Below are 27,942 nucleotides of genomic sequence, written 5' to 3' on the forward strand. Positions count from 1 at the left end.
AAGGATGCCGAAGTACAGGCGGCACCCAGAGGGCATGGCTTTGGCTACAAGGAGGGGAAGCCACCTGGACCCAGGTCTGAAGACCGTGGCTCTGCCCTGGGCCATGCTGCCGGCTTGCAGGGGAGAGTGGAGGCCAGGTGAGGGGCAATCCTCACCCAGGTCCTCATCCTCCTTCGTGCTACGGAGGAGGTACCACTTTACAGCTGGGAAAACTGAGGCTCAGCAGGGTCACAGCCCAGCTGAGGTCACCTGGAGCACAGGAGGACTGGCCTGGTGGATGGGTCGCTCTCCATCCCCAGAGGTGGGGAAGAGCAGTCTCCCAGGGGAATTGCGCGGGACACCAGATCCTGCCGGTTTGACAAGGCTCTCCTTGACCTAGAGGGAGAGTGAACACGCCAGGGAGTCCCGTCCCTCTGCCTCCGTGGGGTGAGCTCACCAGATGCCCAGTTGTTGATGGGGGTGGACCTGGAGGATGTGGGATGGGGGCAGGAAGCTGGCAATGAGCTCCGGCTGGGGGGGACGCATTCCTGCTGTTTCCTAGACCCCACCCCATCTGCGCCCACCGGGGACCAGGCTGGCTGGCCGGGCAAAGGGCCGGCCAGAGTGTCGAAGGCGCGGGGAGACCCCAGCAAGCGCCCTCCTTGGCCGGGGCGGGCGGGGCCTCCGGGCGGGGCCTCCCCGGCGACCCCACCCCAGCCCGCCCCCCACGTGGCCGCCGGCGGGCGGGGCGGCACCTCCCCTTCCTCCGTCGGGCCCCGCCCGAGCCCGCGGGAGCCGGGTCGGACCGTGCGGAGCGCCGCAGTGGGGCTGGCAGCCCGCGGCCACCGACCGGCCACCGACCCGCCCCGGACGCAGCGCCGGCCGCGCCACTGCCCCGCCGCGCCCCCACCCGGTAAGTCCGCGGCCCCGGGCGGGCCAGGACCCCGGGGTAAACTTGAGTCCGGGAGGAGGCGGGGGCGCCGGGAGCTTGGAAGGGGACTCCGGGCCGCCGCGTGTGCGCCCTGAGTGGTGGCGAGTCGGCCCGCGGCGCGGGCTGGCCGGGGACCAGTTCTGGGGCCTGGGGCGGGGACTGGGCGCGCCGGCCTCGCCGGCTCCGCACGCCCCGCCCTGGACTGCGGCCCGGCGCCGAGGTGCCGCCCCAGCGCCCGCCGCCCGCGGGTGGCGGGCCACGACCTGGGGCAAGCAGTTCCCGCCTCGCGGCTGCCACATCCTGACCATGAATCAGCCACAGTTGAGAGAATAAACTTCAACTTCGGGTCGGCTGCCCCGGTGGCACCCCAGGCATGGGCAGGTCTGCGCCCCCCGCCTTGACTGCTGGCTTTCTCCTGGCCCACGCGCGGGTGGGTGCTGCCTGGCCTTGGGGAGTGAGCCCCCTTCACAACTGGGATTGCTGGGAGTGGGAGCGGTCCTTAATGCTCCCTAGCCCCACCTGTCCACCCACTTCCTAGGGAGGGACCCCAGGAGTGACCATGACCTTGGGAGGAAAGCCAGTTGACTGCCCCTACCCAGCCCACAGCTGTCCCTCTGGAGGCCAGGGTCTGTTTGATCCTCCAGCCACCAGGGCTCCAGGCTGCGCAGTGGCAGTGCCACGCCCCAGCTGGACAAACCCAGAGTCAGAGTGGCACAGGCAGCCCACACCCAGGCTGGAGTGGGGAAGCTCCCTTCTGCCTTCCTTGCCCCTTACTCTGGCAGTGGGACTCCGGCAGGACCCTGCCTTCTCTGGAACTCAGGTTCCCATCTGCTGTGAGTTGGGATCCGTGGCTGAGGCAGTGGGGAAGGCAGACCCCAAGCAAACCTCCCTTGGGGTGTCACCCAGGGCAGGAGCTCCAGGGAGTGAACGCCGGCATTTGGTTGCAGGGCCCGGGTCTGAGGCCTCCCCCTGCCCCTGTTCCCTCAGGTCAACAGTAACTTTCTGTTAAAAAGCCTGCTGGACCCAGCCCCACTGCAGGCACAAACGCCAGGGTCTGCCTCACAGCCCTCCGCCAGAGCGCAGAGGTCCGGCCAGCAGAGGCCCCCTGACAGGCAAAGGGAGCGCTTCCAGGAGGACCGAAGGGCCAGGAGGCGCTGCCTCTGCGGACCAGCCCACAAGCTGCTGCGGAGGGCTCTGCTCCTCCACGTGGCCACTGAGCAGCAGAGAATGAACCCTCAGCACACCCACCTCCACCCATGGCCCCCCGCCCCCGTGCAGGTGCTGATGGCTGTCAGCTAATTACACACACCGCACATTCTGGGATCCAGCCTCCTACCTGCAGTTGACTCCACCTTCCATCAAAGTGCAGTTGTTTCCCAGGCTGGGAAAGTTTCAGGGTTGTGAAGGCCACAGGAGGACAGGGGACTCTCTGCGGGAGTGGGCAGGGTGGAGCTCCCCAGCCCTGGGAGGGGTAGTGGGTGCTGCCCGAAGCAGGCCAGAGCCCAGCTCCTTGAGGTGCCTTGTCAAGGACCCCGTGGTGGGAGGGATAGGGCCCAACTCTCTGCTGCCTGACTTCTCCACTGCTTTGGTCTTGCACACAGCAGGAGTCTAATAGATGCACATTTGTGGCCCAGTGGACACAGTTCATTGAGGAGGGCGTGCCCACTTCTGTTTCCAGAGTTTGTGGACAAGGCCAGGATAGCTGGGAGGCAGAGGCCAGAACAGCCAGTCTGAGGGGCTGTGCCTGGGGAACACACACAGTCCAGGACAAGGAGGTACGCCGGGGTGTATTCTCTATCACTGGAGTTGTGAGAGCAGCTCCAAACATGTGGCCTCTTGTTCGAGGCCTCTACCTTGCCAGCTCACTTTAGTAAGGAGACTCCTTCCCCCAGGTATTGGACAGCCTGAGTCTTGAGCCTGTTCACAGCTTCGTCTGTCCAGCACCTGCGACCTCCAGCTGACCACCAGCTGTGCATGAGCCAGGCAGGGAAAGCGGGGCTTTCCCCTACAGGGGCTGTTGCAAGTACACTCTTACAGTACCTTTCTAAGGTGGTTAAGTAAAAAACAGGGCTGGGGTGCTGCTCAGGTCTCCCTTTTGCCTCTTAGCCCCCAAGAGCTGGCCCAAGCCTGGCCTGTCTTCTCACCACTCATGGCTCCTGAGTGGGGTCTGTGTGCTGAGAGAGTGAAGGGCAAGTGGACCCGCCTGCCTCCTTCCCACAGCTCCATCTGGCCCTCACACCTTGAGTACTTCAAATGCTGTCCATTTCACAGGTGAGAAAACTGAGGCCAGAGGTATTGGGTTATAGACTCAGGGTCATCCATTCTGGCAGGAGACACCTATAAAGCCCTGTGGGCATCTGCCCATGGACCACTCCCCATTGTGGGGAAGTACCCAGCACTGTGCCAGGTACCCTGAGGCACTCACTGGGTCAGGGTGAGAGGACTGGCAGCCTGTGGAACCCTCCCATGCCCAGCCTCATCGCTTCGCAGGGTCCACAGATGGGGCCCACTCGGGGGCTGGGTACCATAGTCCTGGGAATGGGAGTGCTTTGTCCTGGTCAGGTAGTCCCCACAGGGTCTCCAAACGGTGGGAGCAGGGGCAGGCTCCCCATCTTTCCCCCGTTGTGTGATTCCAGAGCAGTCTAGGCAGATGCAGCTGCACCAGTCCCTGGAACTGCTGGTTTATCAGACCCTGGGGTCCTGCTGGCGGGTTGGGGGTGGGGTCACAGCCCCGGTGGGAGGACTGAAGCCAAGGCCCCTCTCCAGCACTATCTGAGGACAGAATGGCCATGGCCTCTTTCCTGTTCTGCCTGTCTGTTCCCCCAACCCCCATGACTTCTCTCAGCTTCTCCCTGCTACAGGAAGCAGAGGGGGCAGGGTGGGACTGGGGAGTCTACAGGGGAGGGCCAGGCGGGCCCTGTCAGCCTCCTCGCCCTCATCTTGCTCCCCTGGTGTGCTGGCCAGTGACAGAGGCCTCTGCAGGCACCCTGGGCAGCAGACACCCTGCCAGCAGATGGCCACAGCTCTCTCCACTGCCCCTTCCTTGATCTGGAGCTGGTCTGAGGACGCCAGGTCCAAAGCCGGGGGGAGGCGCGGCGTGGCCTGGAGAGCTGCCCCCTCCCCTGGGGCTCTGCCCAGTCTGACCCGGCCCAACACGGAAGCCCTTACAGGACAGGAAGCCAACCGGGAAGACACTTGGGGAGGTGGAGGCAGGCTCTGCTTTCCATTTTGCAGATGTGCCACCGAGGCCCCACTTCAGAGCTAGGGTGGAGACCAGCCCAGCACGGTGGGTCAGAGAGCGGCAGGTGTCCCAGGTGGACACTCCCCCGTGGCGGCTTCTCTGCCTTTCCTCCGAGGACCCATTCAGTGCTGTGGGCAGATGCCAGCCTCAGCCAGGGTGCCCCCAACACACACTCTGCCAGGGGTTTCTCTGTGCTGAGCTTGATCTTGGCCCCTGTCCAGTGGTGGACATGTCCTGGAAGTCAGCCTGACCAGCTGCATGAGCACTGCATCTCGGGGCCTCAGTCTTCCCATCTGTGCCTGGCCCTGGGCTGTGGCCTCCATGTGCAGCCTGCCTCCCCCGCCTTCCACGTGCCTCTTGTCCCCGTTCTGCTCCAAGTACAGCTTGGCACTGCCGCCTGCGCCCAGCAGCGGGGGGCAGGCGCTGCCTGTCCCCGCCTGTCTGCCTCCCTGCATGCACAGATGTGAGCGGCTCGAGAGCAGGATTCCCATGAGGCCCCCATACTCAGAGGGTCCAGGCGGAGGGTGGGGTCTGAGGAGGCAAGGGGTCAGCCTAGTTCTGGTCCTTGATGGCCAGGTAAGCCTGGGGGCGGTACTGGATGAACTGGCTGAGGGCAAGGGCTCTGGGCTCCCTGGAGAACCCCTGGCCATTTTACAGGTGAGAAAATGGTACAGAGTGGGCTGGCGTTCTCGAGGGCCCTGGCGCTGACACTTCCCACCAGGATGCGTTGGGCTCAGGATCTCACCCACCAGTCAGGCTGCCAGGTCTCCCGGTGCTGGTGCCCAGGGACAGGAGCCTGGGGGCCTCGAGCACTGTCCAGTTCACCTGGTTGTTGAGCAGGTGGCAGGCCTTGTGGATGTGGGCAGTCAGGGCCCAGCCTTTTTCTGTAGTTCCAGGGCCAGAAGTGACAGGCTTTGACATGCTTGTCCCCAGTTGAAGGCAGGAACAGGAGATGTAGTAGGTTGTCCAAGGCACCTGCGCACCATGCCGCAGGGCCCCTCCGTACCTGGAATCAGAGCCCAGCGCCTGCCCTGGCCACACCGGGGAATGCAGGCTGCCCCTCCCACACCCAGTCTGCCTTGTTCTACTCCTGGGTGGGCAGCCTGGTACTGGGACACCTGTGGGAGTCAGGGACCGCAGGCCCTGGCTTGTGGAGGACAGGCTAGGGACGGGACACTGTGAGGCCCAGAGAAGCACACAGTGGTCAGAACCCGGGTCTTGAAGCCAGCCTATCCCTCCCTGGGGGACAGCAGAGAGACCAGAACGGACATGGGTCCTCTTAGAGGAGGCATCTTTAAGTGACCTGGTCTTGGGGAGAGGACCCAGGTAGACATCCTGGGCTGAGCCTGGGGTCTTTGTGGCTACCTGCCCCTCACCCAGCGCAGCCCCTGTAGGTGGGCGGAAGCTGTGACCAGGTTCTGAGGCCTGCGGCACTCCAGACCACGGTCACCCCAGCACTGCCACCCATCCTGAACCCCAGAACTGCACCCCTGCACTCTGCATTCACCGATGGGGCCAGCAGCAGCTGAGGGCAAGGCCTTGTGCCCCAAAAGTGCTCTGACTGGCAGCCACAGTCTTTGTCATTGCCCCCGCCTCTCTCTGGCCCCAGACTCTACACCACAACCCAGGAAGGTTGGAGAGGGCCAGGCCTTCAGCAAACCCCAGTGGCCCTATTCTGTGCAGCTGGGGAGACAGGCCCAGAGAGGGAACCCCTCTGGTGACAGTGCGAGCCTAAGGCACCCAGCCCTGCGTTACCTTGGAGCGGGTGGGATTGGACACCCAGCTTCCTGGTGTGAAGGCCTCTGCCTTCCTGTCCTCCTCTGGCCATTGTGAGCTGGGCTCTGGAGGAGGGGACTCCGAGACCACCCCAGCCCCTTCATGGAGTCCCAGACCCACAGTGCTCAGCATAGGCAATGGGGCACAGGGCAGGGCAGTGCCCACCGAGCCCCAGCAGGCATTTCCTGTTTACCGATTCTGTTGGCATTCAGCAGGTGTCCTGGTGACACATCAAAGGCACGTGGGTGGAATCCTACCCAAGTTCTCCTGCTCCGGTCCTTCTGGTTTTGGATGTGACGCTGCCTTGAATGCCTTCCCGCAGCCCCTCCTGGGACCCTCCGTCCTGGGCTGCACACCACAGTGCTTCAGTGGGGCCCGCCCTGCACAGCCTGAGCTCCAGGGGCTGTGGGCTCCCTGCACACCGCCACGCCCACCCTACATGATCCACACCTGCAGACATGCAGACAGCGGGTGGACACTCCTCCACCCTTTCCCAAGGCCTGCGTGCACAGGACCCCTGCGTGGGCGGAACCTGCAGCAAGGCCCCCTCGGGCCTGCAGCCTGGTGGGAACGTGCTGTACTTGCTGAGTCAGGCTCAAGGGAGCTCACATTGTGGTGAGGAGGGAAGCTGATGGGGTCACAGCAGGACAGGCCCAGCTCCGGGGGCTGCCCCTGAACTCCAGGGAGCTGCCAGGAACGCGTGCAGCTCTGGAGAACCGAGGTTGCCAGGCAGTGGAAAAATTTGGGCTTTTGGAGGAGCTAAAAATACAATGCAGCAGCCCCTGCCTCCCAGTTCCGGAATCCCGCTCCTGCCGTTTTCTCCACCCACCCCTGGAAGACAGGCTCCCTCCTTCACCCCCTCCCCAAGCCTCCACTGGATCCAGGCCCAGAAGCACCCCAGCCCCAGGGCTGGCACAGGCAGGTCCCCTCAGAGCTGCCTCCCCTCCCCCAGCCACTGGCCCCCCTCCAGCTCCCACCTGCCCCCCTCTGCCTCGAGGTCTCCTGAGCCCCTTGGACTGGCAGTCCTTGCAGGGATGGTGGAGCTATCTGATGGAGCTATCTGAGGGCATGGGGACCCCCAGCCTGTGCCATAAGCAGGGACCCTGTGGCTGGCTCCTTGGAGGCAGTGGCTGCAGTGATCCTTGCTGTATGGGTGAGGGAGCTGAGGCCCGGAGGTTAAATGGCTCAGCAGGTTCCCCAGAGAACTAAGAGCCCCACTGCTGGCCTGCTGGAGGCCAGGTGTACTGGGTGGGGCTTGGTGCCCACCTTGGCAGCCTGCCCTCTCTGGCCCAGTTTCTCCATCTGCTCAGCAGGGGCTGGGGTAAATGGTGCCTGAGGTCTTGCGGGGCAGCTTTGGTCCTGCTCCACATCCACCAGCTCAGCCCGACAGATGACTACTGGGCTTCCCGTGAGTCAGCACAGCTGCTCGGGCGTGTGGGGTGCAGGCAGCGTCTCCAGTCCAGCCTGGCCAGGCATAAGTGGAGGAGGCAGACAGGAGTCATACCCTCGAGGTGGCCCGGGAGCCTCTTGGGCCTATTGCCCTCTCCTCCAGAGGGCAGGTCAGCCCTTAGATCTGGGCTGGCCCTCCCAGGAAGGAAGGAGACCAGGCCTTTGGGATCCACAGTCGGAGCTGGGCTTGGCCCCTCCCGGTGGAAACCCTTGCTGCTAGAAAAAACAGCAGCTCAAGAGCCCTGCTAGTGCTGAGCTGGAGCTCCAGAGCCTCAGGGGCTCCATCCGAGACCTTCCATGGCAGTCCCACCCACTAGAGGGATCTCTGGGGGCAGATGGGACCTTCCTGAGTGCCCTGAACCAAGTGCTTGGGCCCACAGAGCTGGGGCCCTGCAGGTGCTCTGTGGATGTGAATTCCTACACACCCCACTCCAGGGCACCTAAGCTGAAGACAGTCCTGTGTTCTGGCTTGTGCCAAGCCTCTCTGGGCCCCTACACTCAGCCTGAGGACCAGGTGGGGCTGGAGGGGGAAGAGCCAGGTGTCTGTGGACCGTGTCAAGGCAGGTGTGAGAATTCCCAAACTCCCCCTCTGTCCCCTCTCCAGTTCCTCTGTGCGGATCCCGCTGGGTCCCACTGTGCTGATGGAGAACAAAGGGGCAGAGTAACCTGTCCAGGGCGACTTGGTTGGTAAGCCCAGAGAGAGGCTCTGGAGGCTTCCGTGTGCTCCCCATGGCCTAGTGCACCTGACATCCATAAGCTGGGTTTCCCCTGCCCCCCACTGAGCCAATGTGCAGCCACCTGCCTGTGGGGGCACACAGGGGCTGTGTATTTGGAGCTAGCTGTGGAAGGGGATCAGCCACCACCTCTTGTGTTTGGCAGAGACCTGAAGGCAGTTGGACAGGGAGAGAGCTTTATAGTTTTTTTCTGTAGAAAAAAGGGAAGCCTCAGGGATGAGGTGATTGGAGGCTAACTGGAAGTGGGGCATCCTGCTGCTTAGCGGGTTTGTTGTTCTCTGGTTGGTCCTAAGTTGGAAGCAGGCACAAAAATTATGGAAACTGTCAGTCATTAACCAGGTGCCAGCTGCTGGGGCCAGCTGCCACAGGGCTTGTGTGACTTTTGGACTGGTTGCTACAGATTGTGGGTCAGAGCTTCTCATCAGTTGCCATTGTCCCTTTGTGTACTCAGCCGCATCCTGCAGAGCTGGAATGTTTCTAGGGGGACGTCCCTGGCCCAGGGCCTGGCCCCATGAATGGGCATGTCCCAGAATGAGGTTTAGCAGCCTGGCCAGTGTCACAGAGGGAGGAAAGTGCTCTCACCCCGGCCTGGGGGTGTCCAGCTGAGATCCCTTTCCCAGCTGGGCCACACCCAGCAGAGCCCTGCCCCAACTTGCTGACCCTACACAGGGCCAAGTGAGGCATGGCCCACCGTGTGCAGCTCAGTCCAAGAACATGGCTTGGGGCCAGGACACACCTCCTGGCCAGATTCTGCCCCACAGACTGAGGGGCTCCTGGCGATCAGGGCCTTTTGGGGAGGGAGCCGCTAGTCCTGGGGATGGTGGGTGCCCACAGCAGGGAGGACCAGAAGTGGCAGAAGAGGCCGTCCAGGCCTGCAAGCATGCTGACTTGCATCTGGGAGGCCTGGGGCCTGACGGGCAGCTCTGGGTGACTGCTGTCTCTGAAAGTTCAGGATCGTTTGCACCAAGGTTTCCTGGGGCTCCTGGCTGGAGAGGGCACTGTGGACGCTGGAGGCCTGGCCTGGGAGAGTTCATGCTCCATCCACTCTGCCTGTGCCAAGTGGACAGGAGCTCTGGCCAATGGAGGCAGAGGGTGGGTGGGGAGGGAGGGTCCTTTCTAGGAGCCTCCTCAGGGTGCCATAGACGGGCTGAGGCTGGCAGTCTTGCTGTCTGTGGCCCTGGGGACCTGAGGCTGCCCGGGAGGGACAACGGCCTAGGCTGGCAGAGGACTACCGTGATGAGAAGCCTGAGGCAGGGCTCAGAATGGGTGGGCAGAGGTGGCCGCAAGGTCTTGCGCATCTGGGTAAGTGGACGGAGGGATGGGGCCTGAGGGCCAGGCCTGGGGGCTTAGGTTAACATGTGGGTCTCAAGCGGAGGGCCTGGGCTCCCCACACTGGGGCCCAGCACAGGACCAGACTGAGGAGCCTTCAGGGCCTAGTACCCACCCAGAGGGCCCCCTTGCTGCCCACAGGCCAGGGGTGTCCACACCTATGGTCTCCTAGGGCACTCCAGGCACCAGATGCCTGAGACGCAGGTGAGGAAACTGGAGGCTCTGATAAGATTGACTGAGTGGAGGGCTGCTGGTGGCCGAGCTGGGCTCACATGTATAGGACAGCCCTCCAGTCTATGCCAGGTTCCCACCAGAAGGCCCTGCAGGGCAGCTGGGTAAGCAGGGGCTGGGGCCTGGGCAGGTAGGTGCTCCAAGATGCTCACCAGGGCCAAGCCCAGCAGCGCCCTAGGGTGAGGGAGGCACTGGGCCCCAGAGCCTGCCTGGGAGAGACGCCTGGCTCTCTCCCCCTGTGTAGCCACAGTCTCCTGGGTGACCTCAGGTGGTCCCTCTGGTCTGGGGTCTCCTCTCTAGCTTACTGGCTGAGGGAGTACTTGACGTGAGGCTGTACTGGACATTCAGCAGACTCCAGGGTCACCAGCTGTGGGACCGCCTCTGTCCCCCCAACCCCTGTCCAGTGTAAATGCCTGCCATGCGAGTGGGGCAGCTGGGGTCAGGTGAAGGGTACAGGCAGGGCCTGGGCCTTTCGGAGGGGCCTAAGGCACAGTGGGGCCAAGTTCCACCAAACCTGCCTCCACCACCCGCTGCACACTGTGGTTCTCAGGGGCTAAATATAAGATCCAGCCATACATGGCTGCAGAAGGGCCTGGGAGGCCCCTGACCTTTGAGGCCTGTCCCCAGGGACTACGGTAGGGACGGCGTCACAACCAACAGGGCCTAGGCAGGGGTGCCCTCTGCCTGTGCTGGGTTCTGCTTTGGGGAAGGCCTAGGCTGAGCCAGCCTGTTGCCCCTGAACAGGTGCCACTGTGTGCCCAGCCTCTGCCTGCGCCTGTGTACCCTCCACCCATCACAGCCAGACTGAGGCCTGGGGAGACCCACGCCTCCTCCCAGCCCCGCTGCTGAGACCGAGGGTGGCCCGGGAAGCGTGCAGAGAGGAAAGGGCGCTTTGCTGTTTGCTGCCTCTGCCCCGTGCCGTTCTAGCTGGTGGGACCCCCACAGCCTCCACTGGGCCTCTCCCAGCCCTCCCGGTTCCAGGTCTGCAGGGACACTGCTTGTGGGGGCACAGGGAGCCTTCCCAGCTCACCAGGCGTCACCAGGGTGTGAGCCGGAAGCATGGTGGGAAACTGAGGCAGCAGAAGGTGGTATCCACATGCCACCAGGGGCGGAGCTGGACTCCAGCCTCTCCCCCGGCTGGACTGACAGCCCCGTCCCTCTTGGTTCTGCAGTTTGGCAAGATGTCGGTGAAGGAGGGAGCCCAGCGCAAGTGGGCAGCGCTGAAGGAGAGGCTGGGGCCGCAGGACTCGGACCCCACAGAGGCCAACCTGGAGAGTGCCGACCCCGAGCTCTGCATCCGGCTGCTGCAGATGCCCTCCGTGGTCAACTACTCGGGCCTGCGCAAGCGGCTGGAGAGCAGCGATGGCGGCTGGATGGTGCAGTTCCTGGAGCAGAGCGGCCTGGACCTGCTGCTGGAGGCGCTGGCGCGGCTGTCGGGCCGCGGTGTGGCCCGCATCGCGGACGCCCTGCTGCAGCTCACCTGCGTCAGCTGCGTGCGCGCCGTCATGAACTCGCAGCAGGGCATCGAGTACATCCTCAGCAACCAGGGCTACGTGCGCCAGCTGTCCCAGGGTGAGCCGGGCCGCGGTGGGCCGGGAGGAGTAGATGGAGAGCCGGGGCCTCAGGCCGCCTCCCGCCCTCCGTCCTGGACTCCACCAGCCCTGTTTTGGCTCCACTTCGGGCTTCAAGCCCTGGTTCTCACGATGTCCACCTGAGTGGCCCCCATGTGGGCTCCACCTGGATCTGAGCCTTTGGACCTTGGTCCATCACAGCCCCAGGTCTGGCCCACTCCTAAGGCTATTGCTGTCCGTCAGCACCTTCCACAGCCCCCCCCCCCCCCGCCATCCCCCGCTTCTGCCCCTAGAGGACTTGTCCTTCCCAGCAGGCAGCCCTGGCCTCTGCCTCCTGCTGCTTTCCACCTTTGTGGGCCCCAAGTGCTACTCATGGTTTGCATCTGACCCCAGGAAGTCTCGCCAGGCTGTGGCCAGACTTCCTTCTGACCCTCTGTGAGGCGTGATGGACAGTGGTCTCTGTGTCCCCTGCCCCCCAGCTATTCTGCTCCAGGTGGCACTCAGACAGGCAGGAGCCTGTGTGGTGAGCAGGCCAGAAGCCACCCATCTCTGGTCCAGGACCCACACCAGCCTCAGCCCCTCCCCAGCCTGGGGCTGGCTAGCCCCTCCATCAAGCCCTATGGGCTGGATAGCTGAGAGACACCTCCAGAACTTTCTCAGTTCTGGAGATGGGGCCGAAGGCAGAGGTTCATGGGGAAAAGACACTTCCAGGCTGTCTGTTGGGAAGGCCTCTAGTACTGAGTTTGGAGAAAACTGGGCCCAGAGCCAGTGACAGGGGCCATCCCAGTTCAGCCTCAGCTGACCTTGGGGATGCTGGGGGGTCGCCTTCCCCTTCCTTTAGAGTTTGGCTCTGTGGTCTTGGAGGCAGGGTCCAATGGCAGGCGGGCCCTGTGCCAGCACCTACTGTGGGCCTGGGTGAGCACACAGCGCCCCCTGGTGCCTACTTGCCAGGCCTGGAGGGAGTTCCAGCTGGGAGGCAGCGCCCTGGGTCAGCAGCATGGGTGAGAAGAAAACTGGCCAGGGAGGGTGGACAGGGACCCATGCTGCGCCCCCACCTGCAGCCCTGGACACGTCCAATGTGATGGTCAAGAAGCAGGTGTTTGAGCTGCTGGCTGCCCTATGCATCTACTCACCCAAGGGCCATGCACTGACCCTGGATGCCCTGGACCACTACAAGGTGAGTGTCCAACTGGGGCCGGGCGCAGGACCTCCCGAGAGCGCACTGACCCTCAGGCTCCGCAGACGGTGTGCAGCCAGCAGTACCGCTTCAGTGTCATCATGAAAGAGCTCTCTGACAGTGACAACGTACCCTACGTGGCCACCCTGCTCAGTGTGATCAACGCTGTCATCCTTGGTCCCGAGGACCTCCGCACCCGAACCCAGCTGAGGAGCGAGTTCATCGGTAACTGCCCCAGCCCGGGGCCCTGCTGCCTAGGCTGCTGGCTGCCCTCCTGCTGGCCAGGCACCTGGTGGGCCTTCCCAGAGGTCCGGGGGCCAGCCCAGCCGGGGCCACACTTTTCACACCCTGGGGAGGAGGGACTGCAGAAGGACCTGCCCCACCCCCGGAGCCGGGTGGGGGCACTGTTACAGGATTGGGCCTCAGATCACAGGCCTCAGAACTGGACCTCAGCCTCCATTTAGAGGCTTTCTGGGCAGTGGAGGGAGGCAGCAGGCCTGGTCGCTAATTGCAGCCCTGCCCATTCTGGCAGTGACCATCATGGTGTGTCCAGCATGTCACCCGCCTCTGGAGCCTCAGGACCCTAATGTCCTGTGAGCCGGGTGATGCACGTGGTGGAGTGAGCAGGGAGGGGTGGTGAAAGAGTTGATATACAAGGGCCAGGAGACCCGGGGGGCGCAGAGGCAGCCTCCAGACCCTCCCACCCCTCCCTTTTTAGGGCTGCAGCTGCTGGACATTCTGACCCGACTGCGGTGAGTCCCTGCCGTGGCTGGTCCCGCTGGCTGCCCTCTGCTCCCCAGACCGAGCCCACCTTCCCTGGTGTCCTAGCGGCCTGGCCCTAGCAGGCCTCTAGCTGGCAGAGGTGGCTTCCAGGCTGGCACCCGGTCCAGGCACAGTAGGAGACATTCAGGTAGTTCGGACACAGGACAGGGCCCCAGATGGTGCCCACACACAGTCACGCCCGCAGCTTTTCATCCCTCATCTGAAACTCAAACGCGGTTCTAGTTGCCGACCCTGAATTCCAGCCCTGCCAGGAACCTGCCCAGCCAAGAACCCCCATCTCAGCCTTCGTCAGGCCCACACTTAGGGTGGACTTCCACCCTGGGAAGTCAGCCCAGGCGCCCCAGGAGGGCATGGTGCTGTCCGGCTGGCCTTGGACAGAGCTCTGCGAAGTCAGTGGCAGTCCAGTTGGTGGGGGGCTGGCCTTGCCCGCTGAGGGCTTTGCTCATTGGCCAGGCTGAGGTGACTGGCAACACCTGAGCCCAGTGAACTCCCAGGTCCTCCTGCTCAGGGCAGAAGCCCAGCCACCAGAGGAAGGCCTGCATTTCCCCCTCAGGAGGACTGTGCTTCCCTTCGGAGGGGTGTGGAGATGCCCAGGTGGCCAGCCCAGCAGGGCACGGGGCTCAAACCTGAGCCCACCTCAGCCCCTGGCTGCAGTGGCCACGTGTCAACCGCAGGGCTGCCCAGGAGCCTTACCCAGTGTTCTCGGGTCAGCAGAGCAGTCACAGATGTGCAGTAGGGCCCTGGGCTACCCTGTCTTGCATCCCTGGGGACGCAGAGCTGGTAGGAGCAGCAGGTCAGCTCACCCTGGTCCTTCTGCCTCAGAGACCTGGAGGACGCTGACTTGCTGATCCAGCTGGAGGCCTTCGAGGAGGCCAAGGCAGAGGATGAGGAGGAGCTACAACGTGTGTGTGATGGCCTCAACATGAACAGCCACCAAGAGGTCTTTGCGTCCCTGTTCCACAAGGTTTGTTGGTCTGGGCCTGAGTCCCTAGGGTCAGACCTCGGCATGACCTGGGCAGATACACATAACGAGGGTCACACTCCAGGGGGCAACAAGGGAGGGGGCTCGGAAGTGAGGCAGAGCTCAGAGCAGGCAGCCTGGGAACAGGCTGATCCAGAAGGACTGGGCTGCCCTGAGTTGACCATGCTATCCTGGACCCCAGCTGACTGGTCACTGTCGGAGGACTTTAGGGAACTTCAGGGCCAGGCCAGGGTCTGGGAGACTGAGCTGAGCTGTACCTAGGCCCTCTTGCTCACTGGCCCTGCACCATCCACGACACCTGGAGACGTTTTTGGTGGTCACTACTAGGTAGGGCATGCTCCCTTGCCATTTAATATCCCATAATGCACAGAACAGCCCCCAGTGTTACCAGTAACACAAGAGCCCTGTCTCCGAGTTGCCTGTCACTAGGCCTTCAGCTCCGTGAAGCCAGCAGTGGGGATGGGTGCCCTGGCAGACAGGCTGGGCATCAGCCTGCCCAGGGCAGGGGAGGGCACTACAGCTGACCGGCCCTTGGTCGGCCCGCCCCACTCAGGTGAGCTGCTCCCCAGCGTCGGCCCAGCTGCTGTCCGTGCTGCAGGGCCTGCTGCACCTGGAGCCCGCCAGCCGCTCTGGACAGCTGCTCTGGGAGGCCCTGGAGAGCCTGGTGAACCGGGCCGTGCTCCTGGCCAGCGATGGTGAGCGGCTGGGGGCCAGGCAGACGTGGGGGACAACCTGGTGGGAAGAGACGGGTCCTAGGCCACGTGGGGGTGCCCACCCTGACCCCTAACCCATCCTTTCTGCCCCTGTCCCCTGGCTCTCTCTCTTGACCCCAAACATTTCCCCCGCTGCAGCCCAGGAATGCACCCTGGAGGAGGTGGCCGAGCGGCTGCTGTTCAGCAGAGGGAGGCCCCGACCCACCTCTTTGGACAAGGCCCACAAGAGCGTCCAGGCCAACCTAGGCCAAAGTCCAAGGGACAGGTCCCCCCAGAGCACTACTGCTCCCCTGGCCGGCATGGGGAGCCAGCAGCAGGCAGGAGCTCCTGCCTGCCCGCACACAGTCAGCATGCAGAGCCCCGAGCAGCTAGCAGCCCCCCCACTCCCACCTGCACCCCCCCTCCCCAGCTCCAGCCCTGGGCCCCCGCCACCCCCACCCTCCCTGCCAGGCCTGGAGGCTGTGTCACCCCCAGCACCCCCTCCACTCCCACCTCCCTTGCCAGTCCTGGGGGCCACGTCTCCCCCAGTACTGCCCCCACCCCCACCTCCCTTGCCAGGCCTGGGGACCACTTCCCCTCCAATACCCCCTCCACCCCCGCCTCCCTTGCCAGGACCGAGGCCCTCATATCCCCCAGCACCCCCTCTGCCACCTCCCCTGCCTAGCTCCATGCCCCCACCCCCTCCTCCACTCCCTCCACCACCACCGGGAGTGGGCTGGGGCCCTCCTCCACCTCCAACCCTGCCTGCGGGCGGCGTGGAAGAGCTCATTGTGGCCCACGTGGACCACAGCCTGGGCTCCACCTGGGTCCCCAGCCACCGCAGGGTCAACCCACCCACGCTGCGCATGAAGAAACTGAACTGGCAGAAACTGCCATCCAACGTGGCCAGAGGTGAGGCTGCAGAGCCCAGAGGCAGGTGCCTTACAAGGTGCTGGGGACGGTGGTGCAGCTCTGCACATGTGCCTGCTGGGCAGGTCCCTCTGTGCTGTGCCCACTCGTGCATGGCCAGGGCAGCCTGGTCCCTGCTCTGGGCTCAGTTCCATGTGGTTTGGTGTGGGGAGGGGGAGGCGCTGGGCAGAGGCCACCCTCTGGTCCTGTGGGCCGTGTGTATCTCTGGTGCTACAGCCCATGCCCAACCCTGTGCATGGCACCCTGGGGCCTGGGTGCTGATGCTCAGAGACCAAGGCCAGACAGGCCAGGGCATGTGCCACACGGATACATGCATGTGTGTTCACATACATGCACAGAGTAGAATAGCAGCCAGGCACTTATTAAGCACCTGCTGTATGCTTGACCCAGGCGGGGCTCCAGGCAGGGCACCCTTGACAGCCCTCAGAGGCCTGGACCCACCTGGCCCTGGCCCCCAGGCCTGGAGTGGGTGTGAGCCTGATGGTGGCACCCCCTCCTGCCCCTCACCTGCAGAACGCAACTCCATGTGGGCGACGCTCAGCAGCCCTGGCACGGAGGTGGTGGAGCCCGACTTCTCCAGCATTGAGCGGCTCTTCTCCTTCCCCACGGCCAAGCCCAAGGAGCCCATGGCCGCCCCAGCCAGGAAGGAGCCCAAGGAGGTGGGCAGGGGGCCAGGATCGTCGGGTTCCCATGCCACCCTCTGGGTCCCACTCATGTGGTGGTTTTCCAGGTCACTTTCCTTGACTCCAAGAAGAGCCTGAACCTCAACATCTTCCTGAAGCAGTTTAAATGGTGAGCCTCGCCAGCCAGCCCGGCCCGGCAGCACCCTCTGATGGCCACTCTGGGGCAGTGCATGCTCCTTCCCCAGGGCAGGAGACCCTAGAGGCCACCAGGCCAGGTTCTTGAGGAAAACGGCCTGGAGTGTCCCCAAGGCTATGGACAAGCTGCGGCCAAGTCACATGGCCCTGCCTCCCAGCTCCCAGGTTCTCTGCTGCAGCTCAGGTGCTGACCCCTGCCAGTAGCTCACTGGATGACCCTGAGCTGTCCTCACCCACCCCCATACTGACAGGGAGAGTGAGCCGTCAGGCCCTAGCCTCATTACCATGTGACCCTGGGCAGATGGCTCGCCCTCTCTGCGACCCCCTCCCCTCACCCTTTCAGCTCCAATGAGGAGGTCACCGCCATGATCCGGGCTGGGGACACAGCCAAGTTTGATGTGGAGGTTCTCAAACAACTCCTGAAACTACTTCCAGAGAAGCATGAGGTGAACTGGGACCCTGGCACCCAAGCAGGTGGGGAAGGGAGGTGGTGCAGGCTGGGAGCCACCCAGGACACCCTCCGGCAGAGGACTGGTGTGCACGTGCACCCACACCCGGCCTCCTCCTGGCAGGTTGAGAACCTGAGGACATTCACAGAGGAGCGAGCCAAGCTGGCCAACGCTGACCAGTTCTACGTCCTCCTGCTGGATATTCCCTGGTGAGCAGCCCACCCCAGTGCCCAGGGAGGGAGAGGGCAGAGGGGCCTGGAGCAGAGGGTCTGGACAGCTGTCTGCTTGCCAACGTCACTCCTGCCCCACATCCCTCGCACGGTCCCTCAAAGAGTAGAGGGAGTGGGTGGAGCTCGGGGCCTCACGAGGGTTCCGGTCTTCCTGAGAAGGCCTCTGCATGCCCAGCCCTCCCTGGCTGTAGGGGGATGGGGTCTTTCTCTAGGCCCTGACTGGGCCCACCTCATCCTGGGGCAGGCCCTAAATGAGCATGCGGAAGGGGGCCAGGCCATGGGACCCCTCCTCTACCCTGTCCACCAAAGCCAGAACTCTGCCCAGCGGACTCTCAGGGCCCTCACGCTGCAGAGCCAGGCAGGTGTCTGGGAGCCTCCAGGCCCTGACCCCTGCTCTGCCGGGCCAGCTACCAGCTGCGGGTGGAGTGCATGCTGCTGTGCGAGGGCACGGCCATTGTGCTGGACATGGCGCGACCCAAGGCCCAGCTGGTGCTCGCCGCCTGTGAGAGTGAGTGGGGCCGGGGGCGGGCAGGGGTGTGCGCCAGCGGGACGGGCCCGCCACACAGGTGGGGATGGGGCTTCCGCTACAGGAGTATCGCGACAACTGTGGAGTGCCCATGGTGCCAACCCTCACCTCACCAAAGACTACCCCGTCTGCACTGTTGCCACTGCCTGAGACACACACGTGCATCAGGTACAGTGTGCATGCGGTGTTGTGCGCACACAGCACAGCAAGCAGACTCGTGTGCACACACGTCAGACACACCTCAGGCATGCACGCATCTCGGACACATGCACACACCTCAGTCAGGCATGCACACACCTCAGACACACACACATGTGCACATACCTAAGACACATGCATGCACTTCAGACACACGTGCACTAACCTCAGGCACACATGCATGCGCCTCAGACACACATGCATGCATCTCAGACAACATGCACGTGCCTCAGACACACATGCACGCCCCTCAGACACATATGCATGCACTTCAGACACACTCATATGCACACACCTCAGACACATGCATGCACTTCAGACACACGTGCACATGCCTCAGACACGCGTGCACCTCAGACACACATGCCACGTGCCTCAGACACACATGCACACACCTCAGACACACACACATGCCACGTACCTCACACACATGCACACACCTCAGACACACAAGCATGCACCTCAGACACACACATGCCTTGCATCTCAGACACACATGCATGCACCTCAGACACACACACATGCCACGCACCTCAGACACATGCACACATCTCAGACACACTCACATGCACACACTTCAGACACACACATGCACCTCAGACACATGTGTGTGCACATACCTCTCACACGTACACACCTCAGACACGCACAGGCGCATGCAGATTGCCACCTCTGAGGAACAGGTAGGGGCTTGCCAGGCCATAGGCTAGGGATGCAGGTGGGATCAGTTAACCTAGGCGCAGCCTGCTTTTGTCAGAGGCACATGCAGTGGACGTTCACTCCCACCTCAGCCGCTGAGCCAGAGGGCTGCCCTCCCTGCCACCGAGGGTGCTTAGCGGAGAAGCAGGGCAGCCACAGGTTCCAGAAGTTTCCTCTCAGCACCCCAGTGTCCTTACTGGATGAACAGGGTGGTGGTCATCCGTCCCTGGGGTTGTGAGGGTTCAGAAGACCTCCCCCCTAGAGCTCCTGAGCTTGGTGGTGAAGCCCCTGCCCCCTGTCCTTTCCTGTGCTGGGCTGAGCCTGGGCAGGGGCTTGTAGGGTGGGGAGTGAGAATGGACCCCATGCCAGGCCCTGGGGCCTTGGGCCTCCGTGTCCTCCTTCAGCCCTACCCGCCCACAGGCCTGCTCACCAGCCACCGGCTGCCCGTCTTCTGCCAGCTGATCCTGAAAATCGGGAACTTCCTCAACTATGTAAGTCGGGGAGCTGCCCCGCAGCCCTCCAGGCCCCTCAGGAGGCAGGGAGACTCACCCCCGTCCCTCCCAGGGCAGCCACACCGGGGACGCTGACGGCTTCAAGATGAGCACCTTGCTGAAGCTCACAGAGACCAAGTCCCAGCAGAACCGCGTGACACTGCTGCACCATGTGCTGCAGGTGGGCTTCCAGCAGGACCTAGGGCGGAGCCCTCCCTCTGCCCCGCCCCGGCCCCGGGCTCCCTCCGGCCTGCTGGAGCCACACCACGGCCCTCCCCGGCACGCCCTCCCTCCTGCAGTCCCTGGGCTGCCGGTCTCCATCCTTCCCCAGGACGCTCACCCCTGCCTGGAGCAAGGCAGTCCCAAGGCAGAGCCAGACCTCCTCACCGTCACAGCCAGGGACGAGGGGAGGGTCCCGAGGCCCCAGGAGGGCCTCAGGAGGGCGCCAGGGAGGAGGACTTCCTGGCCCCATTGCTAAGAGAGCTGGGGGGACACACCCAGGTCCATGGGTGGGGGGGACTGAGGCGGGGTCTCCTCAGATGCATCCTATTGCAGGAAGTGGAGCAGAGCCACCCAGACCTCCTGCAGCTGCCCCAGGACCTAGAGCAGCCCTCCCAGGCAGCAGGGTAGGTGGCTCTCCCCATGCCCAACCCCTCAGCAGCCCAGGGCCCGGACTTCAGCCCTAACTCGGGTCCCACCACAAGGCACAGGCCAGAGCCAGGTGTCAGCTCAGCACAACCCCAGTGCCCCAGGACTGGTGCCTAGAGAACACTGACTTTCCCTTTGCAGCAGGACCTCGCGTCTGCCGTAGCCCGTCCCTGCGTGGCTTAGGCAGGGAAAAGAGGCAGGCAGTGACCTGAGTTGGCTCAGCCTCTTTGAAAGGTTGGCCTTCATGACGGCCCACGAGCAAGGTTGTGCCACCCCAAGGGGCAAACAAGGAAGCTGAGGCCCGGAAGGTAGCAGCACCACCTGGAAGGGCTACCAGAGGGCAACTGGCCACTGACTCTGGTTCACGCATCTCCCCAGGCTCTACTGCCCTTGGAGCTTCTCTGATCAGGCCTTGGGGACAGGCAGGGAGGGCAGGCTGACCATGAGGGGTCAGTGTCCAGTACAGACTGAAGCAAGTGCCTGCTGGAATGGGCACTGGTCCCCGCGGCATGGTGCGCCTCAGAGCTGACATCTCTGGCACCTGGAGTGTACGTGGTCTGAGGCGCCGGCACAGGGTGGGCAGGACCTCAGTTCTACCCTGACCGAGCCCAACCCCGCGGTGCCTTTCAGGATCAACCTGGAGGTCATCCGCTCCGAAGCTAGCACCAACCTGAAGAAGCTTCTGGAGACGGAGCGGAAGGTGTCCACCTCCGTCGCTGAGGTGCAGGAGCAGTATACCCAGCGCCTCCAGGCAAGCGGCAGCGGGAGGTTGAGCTTATGGGCAGAGCAGGGCCCGGGAGCTCGGGAGGGGGCTCCTCGGTCTCCTGGCTTGTGTTCCGCTCAGAGAGGACCCTCCCTGAGCCCGGGGCCCTCCCTGCTCTTGGGCCCAGCCTGGGAGTCCCGGGTGGTGACAGAGCCCATGCCACAGGCCAGCATCACAGCCTCTCGGGATTTGGACGAGGTGTTTGAGGCCATCGAGCAGAAGAAGCTGGAGCTGGCCGACTACCTGTGTGAAGACCCCCAGCAGCTCTCCCTGGAGGACACCTTCAGCACCATGAAGACCTTCCGGGACCTCTTCATCCGGGCCCTGAAGGTGGGCCAGCCAAGGCTGTAGACAGAAGTTGACTCTCTGTCCAGGGGGTGTGGGTACAGCCACATGAGCCAGCCCCGCCTGTCCCATGTCCCCCTGTGGCTCGGGGAAGGGGACACGCCCATCCTGGGCTCACAGGATGGCGGAGGGCTGGGGTGATGGGCTCCTGTCTGCCTGAGCAGGAGAACAAGGACAGGAAGGAGCAACTGGCCAAGGCGGAGAGGAGGAAGCAGCAGCTGGCAGAGGAGGAGGCACGGAGGCCGCGGGGCGAGGATGGGAAACCTGGTGAGGACTGGGGACCCAGGTGGGGACAGGGCCAACGGGCCGCTTCCTCTCTCCCTGGTAGCACCACCCCGCCCCGGGCCTCTCCTGGGGGCTGAGAGCAGCTCTCTGAGAGTCTCTGCTTCCACAGTCAGGAAGGGGCCTGGGAGGCAGGAGGAGGTGTGTGTGATCGATGCCTTGCTGGCCGACATCAGGAAGGGCTTCCAGCTGCGGAAGACGGCCCGAGGTCGAGGGGACGGCGAGGCGGGCAGCAAGGCAGCCTCAGCAGAACCGCGGGCCACGGTGCCAGGTGAGCCGATAGCCCTCCCGTCTCCTCAGGTTCCCTTCCACAGCCCGCCCGTGCCTTCCCCTGGGGCACTGCAGGGAGGGGACAGCTGGGGGCTCTTGGGGCAGCTCTGACAGCACTGCAAGGGGCTAGCCCTGGTGTGGACATCATCTGTCCAACCCCTGGGCAGCCAGGAGACATGGGAGCTGGTGCCCACTACAGACATCCCTGGGACTCGGGGGACCTGAGGTGGTGGGACAGGCAGGCCTCAGGGAGAGGCCCCTATTCCTGAGGGCCACCACAGGGACCTGGTGACAGGGTGGCTCATGTGGCCCCTTGGATACCCTCCACTGTCCCATGCTGTGGACAGAACGAGGATGCCAGGGTCCTGTCCAGCCAGGGGAAGGCCACATGTGGGGACCCCTGAGACAGTGGAACTTAAGGGGTCAGACAAGCCTGGGGGTCAGGAAGGCCTCCCAGGGAGGGACTGGGGTGGCCCTTCCCTAATGCGTCCTTCCGTCCACAGCAGCTGCCAGTGACCCTGCACAAACCCCTGGCGGGGAGGCCAGCTGCCCTGCCTCTGAGCTGGGCCCTGTTGCTGCCACAGCCGGGAAGCTGCAGGGCTGGGACCTTGCGGATGCCGTGACCCCCAGCCCACAGCCCACTGGGGAGGAGGGCAGTCCACGGCCCGTGGAGAGGCGTTCCTCCTGGTACGTGGACGCCAGCGACTTCCCAGCCCCGGAGGACACCCCGAATCCCCAGCCTCCTGAGGGGGTCTGGCCAGTGACTCTGGGAGATGCCCGGGCCCTAAAGCCCCTCCAGTTCTCTGGCGATAAGCCCCCTGGGGCCAGGAGCTCACAGCCGGACACCGAGGAGCCGGGAGGCATGCAAGGTGGCCACCAGGTCAAGGAGCACGGCACAAGCCAGGAACTGGAGGACGCAGCTGTCCGAGGCCGCAGCGCTGGCCTCCCTGCCACAGGCCCCAGTGGGGACGAGGATGAGGAGGACACAGCCCCCGAGTCTGCCCTGGACACATCCCTGGACAAGTCCTTCTCCGAGGACGTGGTGACGGACTCCTCGGGGTCTGGCACCCTCCCAGGGCCCGAGGCCGGGCCTCAAAGGGGACAAGCAAGCGAAGGAAGAAGCGTCCTGCAAGGAGCCAGGAAGGTAACTCGGGGAGCCAGGCCAGGAGACAGGCAGGGCCACTGGCCCGTGGCCGAGCTCTGCACCCAGGCCGCCAGCCAGCCCCTCTCCTCTCCTCTCCAGGGGGTGCTGCAGGTGCAACCCCACCCCAGAGAGGGAGTGGACAGTCCCAGGGGCACCGCACATAGGCAGGAAGCTGGGGGCCTCCACGGCCATGTCGCTGCCCCTGAGCCGCTGGTTCCTGCCCCACACCCGCTCCCGCGGGCCTGGGGACAGGGCAGCCAGGGCCAGAGGCTGCTGCAGGGTGGACTAAGCACACGGCCACCTCGGGCTCAGTAGCCAGAGAACCAGGGCACTGCACCCCAGTGGCACGTCCCCGAGGGCTTGGCGAGGCCGCTGGCCCACGCCCCCAGGCGCTGAGGCCAGCTGCCCCCGTGTGACGAGCACTGAGCACAGTTTCTCTTGTTTGAAAGCAGAAGTTGCCCCTGGTTCTGACGCTAATGTAACAAAAAGACTGTGTGCCATCCAGTGAGGTACGTACGCGCCCGGCGCCATGCGTGCCAACATGGCAGTGGCAGGGGCCGCAGCTTGCTGGCCAGCCTCCTGGATGCTAATCTTGCCTCCCCCCATCTCCCGGGTGTTGGCGCCCGTGGCCCTTGGTGGCGGGCTACTTCCTGTCCTCTGCCAGGGAAGGTCAGGCGACCAAGCCCCGCTTTCCTGGTGCCTCATCTGCTGGGGCAGGAGGCAACCTCAGGGCTGGCCTCAGGCACACGGGCCTCAAGAGGGCAGGTGGACGGGACCAAGCCGGGCTCCCTTCAGGATTCTGGGGCCTCTGTGGACACAGTGCCAGGTTTTTGGCCAGCAGGACAGGCTGAGGTTGTTCCTGTCCCACATCTAGCCCTAACCACTGCCCGCTAACCCTGCAGCTTTGCTGACCCTGCTCTCTAGGAGGACAACTTCGCCCTGAGTCTGCCTCCCAGGGCCGACGCAGCCCTGCTGTGGCTCGGGTGCTGGCCAGGCGCGTTCCCAGGGAGGCTGTAAGGAGATGGGTAGTTCCAGGGGCAGACACTGCCAGGGACGGGGTGGATGGCCCCTCTCTGCCCTGTGGCCAGGTCCTCGAGGCAGCAGACTGTTCAGGTGCAGCATGCGTCAGGTTCTAGGACCCCGCGCAGGCAGGACAGCCAGGGCCGTGGATGTGCCCAGAAGGTCGAGATGCAGCGCCAGCAGCCTGGGCCCCTGCTGGTGCCCAGCCTGTGCCTGAGGGAGGCAGTGGGCCCAGCCTGACCGGGAGCTCCATGACTCAGGCCCGAGGGACCCAGGGCCTCCAGCACTGCTCAGGCGGCCACATCCGGCTCATGCTGTGCACGTGCTGATGGCCAGGCCTGACGCTCAGAACTGGCTCTGGGTGGGGGCTGCGGTGCCATGGCCAGACTGGTAGAGACCAGCAGCACGCTCCTCTTTACAGTCTGCCCTTGCCGCTGGGGCCTGCTTGGCGCTTGGCCCAGCCTCTGCTGCCTGGGGCTCCTCTCTGAGCCTGGCTCCCTGGGCTAGCCGGGCACCGGGTCCCCCTCAGAGGCCAGCCTGTGTCCTCCCAGCTCTTACCCAGCTGCTGCCCTGGGTGGGGGACAGTGGACGTGTGGTCTGTGGACTTGAAGGGCTGGCAGGCACATGCAGCCCTGTCCAGGGCCGCCCTGGCTCAGTCTGCACCTGCTTGACTTCAGTGGTCCCAGAGAACTGCGTGGCTGGGGCCCCAGGGAGAAATCCTGCCCTTCCAGCGCCCCGCTCTCTGTGGAAAAAGTGCTTGGCAGGGTGCTCGCTGGCGAGATCCGAGCCTGCAGCGCCCCTCCTGGAAGCGTGGGCGTGGCCACGCCTAGCCCTGCCCGCCCTCTGCTGCCCTGCCCACCGGACTGAGTCACGCGGGCTGTCCTGAGGCCTGCCCCTCCGCACCCACCGGGTTCTCCTCGGCTTTTTTGCCGCTGTGACTAGAAGACCCGACTGGAACAGTGGTAGAGGAGCAAAGGGTTATTTAGGGACTCACGGGGTCAGAGGTCTCAGTCCATAGACAGTAGGTGCCAGTCTTTGGGTGCCAGGTGGGGCAGGGCATCATGGCGGAGTGGGAGACAGGAAGCAGCTCACAGTGGACTCCACTGGCCAGATGCAGGGCCAGGCCCACTGGCCACTCCTGCAGCCACGCCCCCCCTCCCGGAGCTGCTCAGTTAACCCCAGCTTCCACTCACTGACAGGGTTAGGGCTCTCACAACCCAGGCATTTCACCCCGGGGTCCCTCACTGACGGTTAGGGCTCTCACAACCCAGGCATTTCACCCCGGGGTCGCTCACTGACAGGGTTAGGGCTCTCACAACCCAGGCATTTCTCCTCCAGCCTTCTTGCAAGTGAGCTTTTGGGGACAACTCACATCCAAACCCTAACACGGGCCTGCCAAGCATAGAAGCCGCAGAGCTCCCCGGACACCTCACAGCTGGGCAGACGCACCCCCTTGTCCCATAGTACCACCCAGAGTTCGTGCTGGGGCCCTTGGAAACACGGTTGTCCAGAACCGGGGTGTTCGGTGTCCCTTCTCGGTGCCCTCTGCTCCCCACCTTCCTGCCCCTTGTCTCTGCAGTTTCGGGGGCCCCCTTTGCCCTGGTCTTGACAGTCTCCCCCTGTGGGGGCAGGAACCCTGGCAGAGAGCACTGGGGAGAGCCTGGGCTGTCTCCTGGTTTCCTGGCGTGACAGTGACTGGTGGCCAAGGTGGCACTAGCCCTGCAGCCGGGTGACACCAGAGCCACACACCCTCACCACCCTGCCACCATGCGGTGCACAGACTTTCAGCCATGGTCCCGCCTAGAGCTCCCCCACCCCTTCCTCTCCTGGCTGCCTAGTCTTCGGTGGCAGGGTGTTGGGGTGCTCGGTAGGGTCCTGTGTTTCCATGGGGACCAGTCAGTTGCCACGCCCTGTTCTGTGCCGCTGGGTCAGCAGCCTCCCTGCTCTGAACATCCCCCTCTGGCCCGGCCTGCAGTTCCCACCTGGCTGGGTTCTAGTGGCCCTGCTGGGCTCCTGGTGGGCGGTCCTGAAGTCCCCCTGAGGCCTGGCTCCTGGCGGGTGGTCCTGAAGTCCCCCTGAGGCCTGGCTCCTGGCGGGTGGTCCTGAAGTCCCCCTGAGGCCTGGCTCCTGGCGGGTGGTCCTGAAGTCCCCCTGAGGCCTGGCTCCTGGCGGGTGGTCCTGAAGTCCCCCTGAGTGGTTTTTCCTTTGCCGCTGCCCAACTCATCATCCCACTGTCTTTTGAGCAGAGGGTTTTCAAACCCAAATCTTCCTGGGGAGCCCAGGACACTACCCAACCCCAGGGTGGCACCGGGAGAGGGGTAGCTGAGCAAAGGCCCTGGACAGGAGCCCAGGGCATTGGGGACAGGGCACCTGTGGGGTCAGCCAGGCAGGAGTCCAGTTGAGGGGACTCCTGGTACCAAGTCCTGGGGCTCTCAGCATGCAGCAGAGAGCAGGCAGGACAAAGTCCAGCACAGGGCCTGGTGGGGCAGACATGGAGAGCTCCAGGCGGGGCTCGGTGAGTGGACATGGATACAAGTCTGTGACATGGGGGCCACAGGGTCCCATCTCCGCAGAGGACACAGCTTAGGGCTCCAAGCCTCGTGGAGACATGCCCTCCACAGGGGCCTCCTACTCACACGGACTGGCACCTTCCACCTGGATGAATTTTGCTGCCCCAGGGAAAGACAATGGGGTCAGAGTGGACCCAGGATGCACCACTCAGCCTTGGCAATGGTTGTGGAGGGGTACAGGGACCTAGGACCCAGAAGGCACCCGGAGCCATCCCCAGCAAGGCTGTTTCTTAGGATGTCATTTTCTCTTCCTCCTCACAGGCCTGAGGCCCAAGCCCAAAGCCAAGTGAGAGAGCCCTGGCCAGCCTGGGCACCGCAGTGGGCGGCTGGATGTGCTGTGAGTGAAGCTTTCCAGGACCAGGCTGGGACTGGGCCCCTGAGAAACCAAAACTCCGTGCCTTACCCAGCCAGGGCCTCCCGAAGCCTTCCTGGCCGTCGGCTGGAACCCAGCAGGCGCCAGTGCCCTGGGCCAGGCACCCTTGACCACCTGCACGCACTGCCGGGCGACCCGCTGTTCCAGACAACCCCAGCCCTGCCCCTGCATGTGCCGCGGGCGGCCTCCTCCCGTCTGGGCCCACATCCGCCGCGGCCCAGCACCCGGCCCTGCCTCCCACAGCTCAGCGGCTTTTTAATTGGAATGCTGTCCTGAGTCCTCATTGTTCTGAGGAGGTTGACTTGGGACAGCAAGGGGATTCTAGGCCCTCCCAGGCCAAGGGCCCCTCTGTCTGGCCCCTGGAGGTAGGGAGGGGTCTGCCTATGGACACAGCCAGGCCTGCCAACACTGTGCTGGACTGGCCCCAAGGAATGAGAAGGGCCCACCTAAGCAGCCACATGGTGGCTTAGCAGCCGCTGGGAGTCTCCTTGGTGTCCACCCTGTGAGGGGCAGCCTGGCCATGCCTCCTCCTGCCCCCAGGTTTGTGCTGAGGAGGCTGGAGGCCAGCGGGGACTTCAACCAATAAAAAGCAAGCCTGGTCAGCTGTGACCATGTGTTCAGAGCCATGGGATGGGCTGAAGGTGCTGAACACTGCTTCCTTGTTGTCTTGCCCTCACAACAGCTGGGGGGCAGGGGAAGGAAGGGAGGGGCAGGCAGGTGGAGGAGTGGGTGGGCAGGTAGGCAGGTAAGTGGCAAGCAGGGTCTCTGCCCCGCAGAATGGAGCAGGAGGTGAAGCAGGTTGGGGACGGGGCCAGCACGGAGCCCTGACTGGGCTCTCTCCCTGGTCCAGACTGGACTCTGCTGGGTGTCCAGACCCTCCCTTCAGTACCCACCCACCCACACCAGAGGGAATCTGGGGTGAGGGGTGGGCGGAGGGACAGAGGGAGGTGGCAGGTTAGGGGCAGTGGAGGGGTTTGCGGAATACACATTCATAAGTGCACCAGTCATGGTGGCACGCCTGTGACCCCAGAGCCTCAGGAGGCTGAGGCAGGGGGATTGCAAGCGTGAGGCCAGCCTGAGCAACGGAGCAAGGCTCTATCTCAAAGTCAAGGCTAAAGAGAGCTGGGGATGGTCAGTGGGGAAGTGCCTGGCTGCGAGTTGCTCCGGTCCCTAAGGTCTGCAGGGCCGGGCCGCAGGTATGGACAGCCAGGCCCCTCAGGTGCTCCTGGTGAAGGGAGCAGGCAGAGGGCCCTGTCGGAGGGCTCCTTCCAGCTGGGCAGCCCCATCCAGAAGAGAACAAGGGGCGGGGTG

At 64.0% G+C, this 27,942-nt stretch overlaps 1 protein-coding gene across 1 annotated transcript; it reads left to right on the forward strand.

The window, feature by feature from the left end:
* Nucleotides 1–777: 777 nt before the first annotated feature.
* Nucleotides 778–27,262, forward strand: Inf2 (inverted formin 2). The gene is given in 25 exon segments (XM_047539747.1): nt 778–892; nt 2,589–2,685; nt 10,843–11,242; nt 12,303–12,418; nt 12,484–12,643; nt 13,137–13,170; nt 14,024–14,165; nt 14,737–14,878; nt 15,035–15,787; nt 16,319–16,464; nt 16,536–16,597; nt 16,967–17,069; nt 17,196–17,281; nt 17,710–17,810; nt 19,146–19,216; nt 19,290–19,397; nt 19,772–19,842; nt 20,495–20,615; nt 20,793–20,957; nt 21,137–21,239; nt 21,367–21,525; nt 22,028–22,591; nt 22,594–22,668; nt 23,121–23,177; nt 26,520–27,262. Coding segments are annotated over 22 exon segments (3,729 nt in total). The 5' UTR covers nt 778–892; nt 2,589–2,685; nt 10,843–10,851; the 3' UTR covers nt 23,177; nt 26,520–27,262.
* Nucleotides 27,263–27,942: the final 680 nt, after the last annotated feature.

The sequence above is a fragment of the Sciurus carolinensis genome, chromosome 2 (genome assembly GCF_902686445.1).
Source record: "Sciurus carolinensis chromosome 2, mSciCar1.2, whole genome shotgun sequence".
Classification (NCBI taxonomy): domain Eukaryota; kingdom Metazoa; phylum Chordata; class Mammalia; order Rodentia; family Sciuridae; genus Sciurus; species Sciurus carolinensis.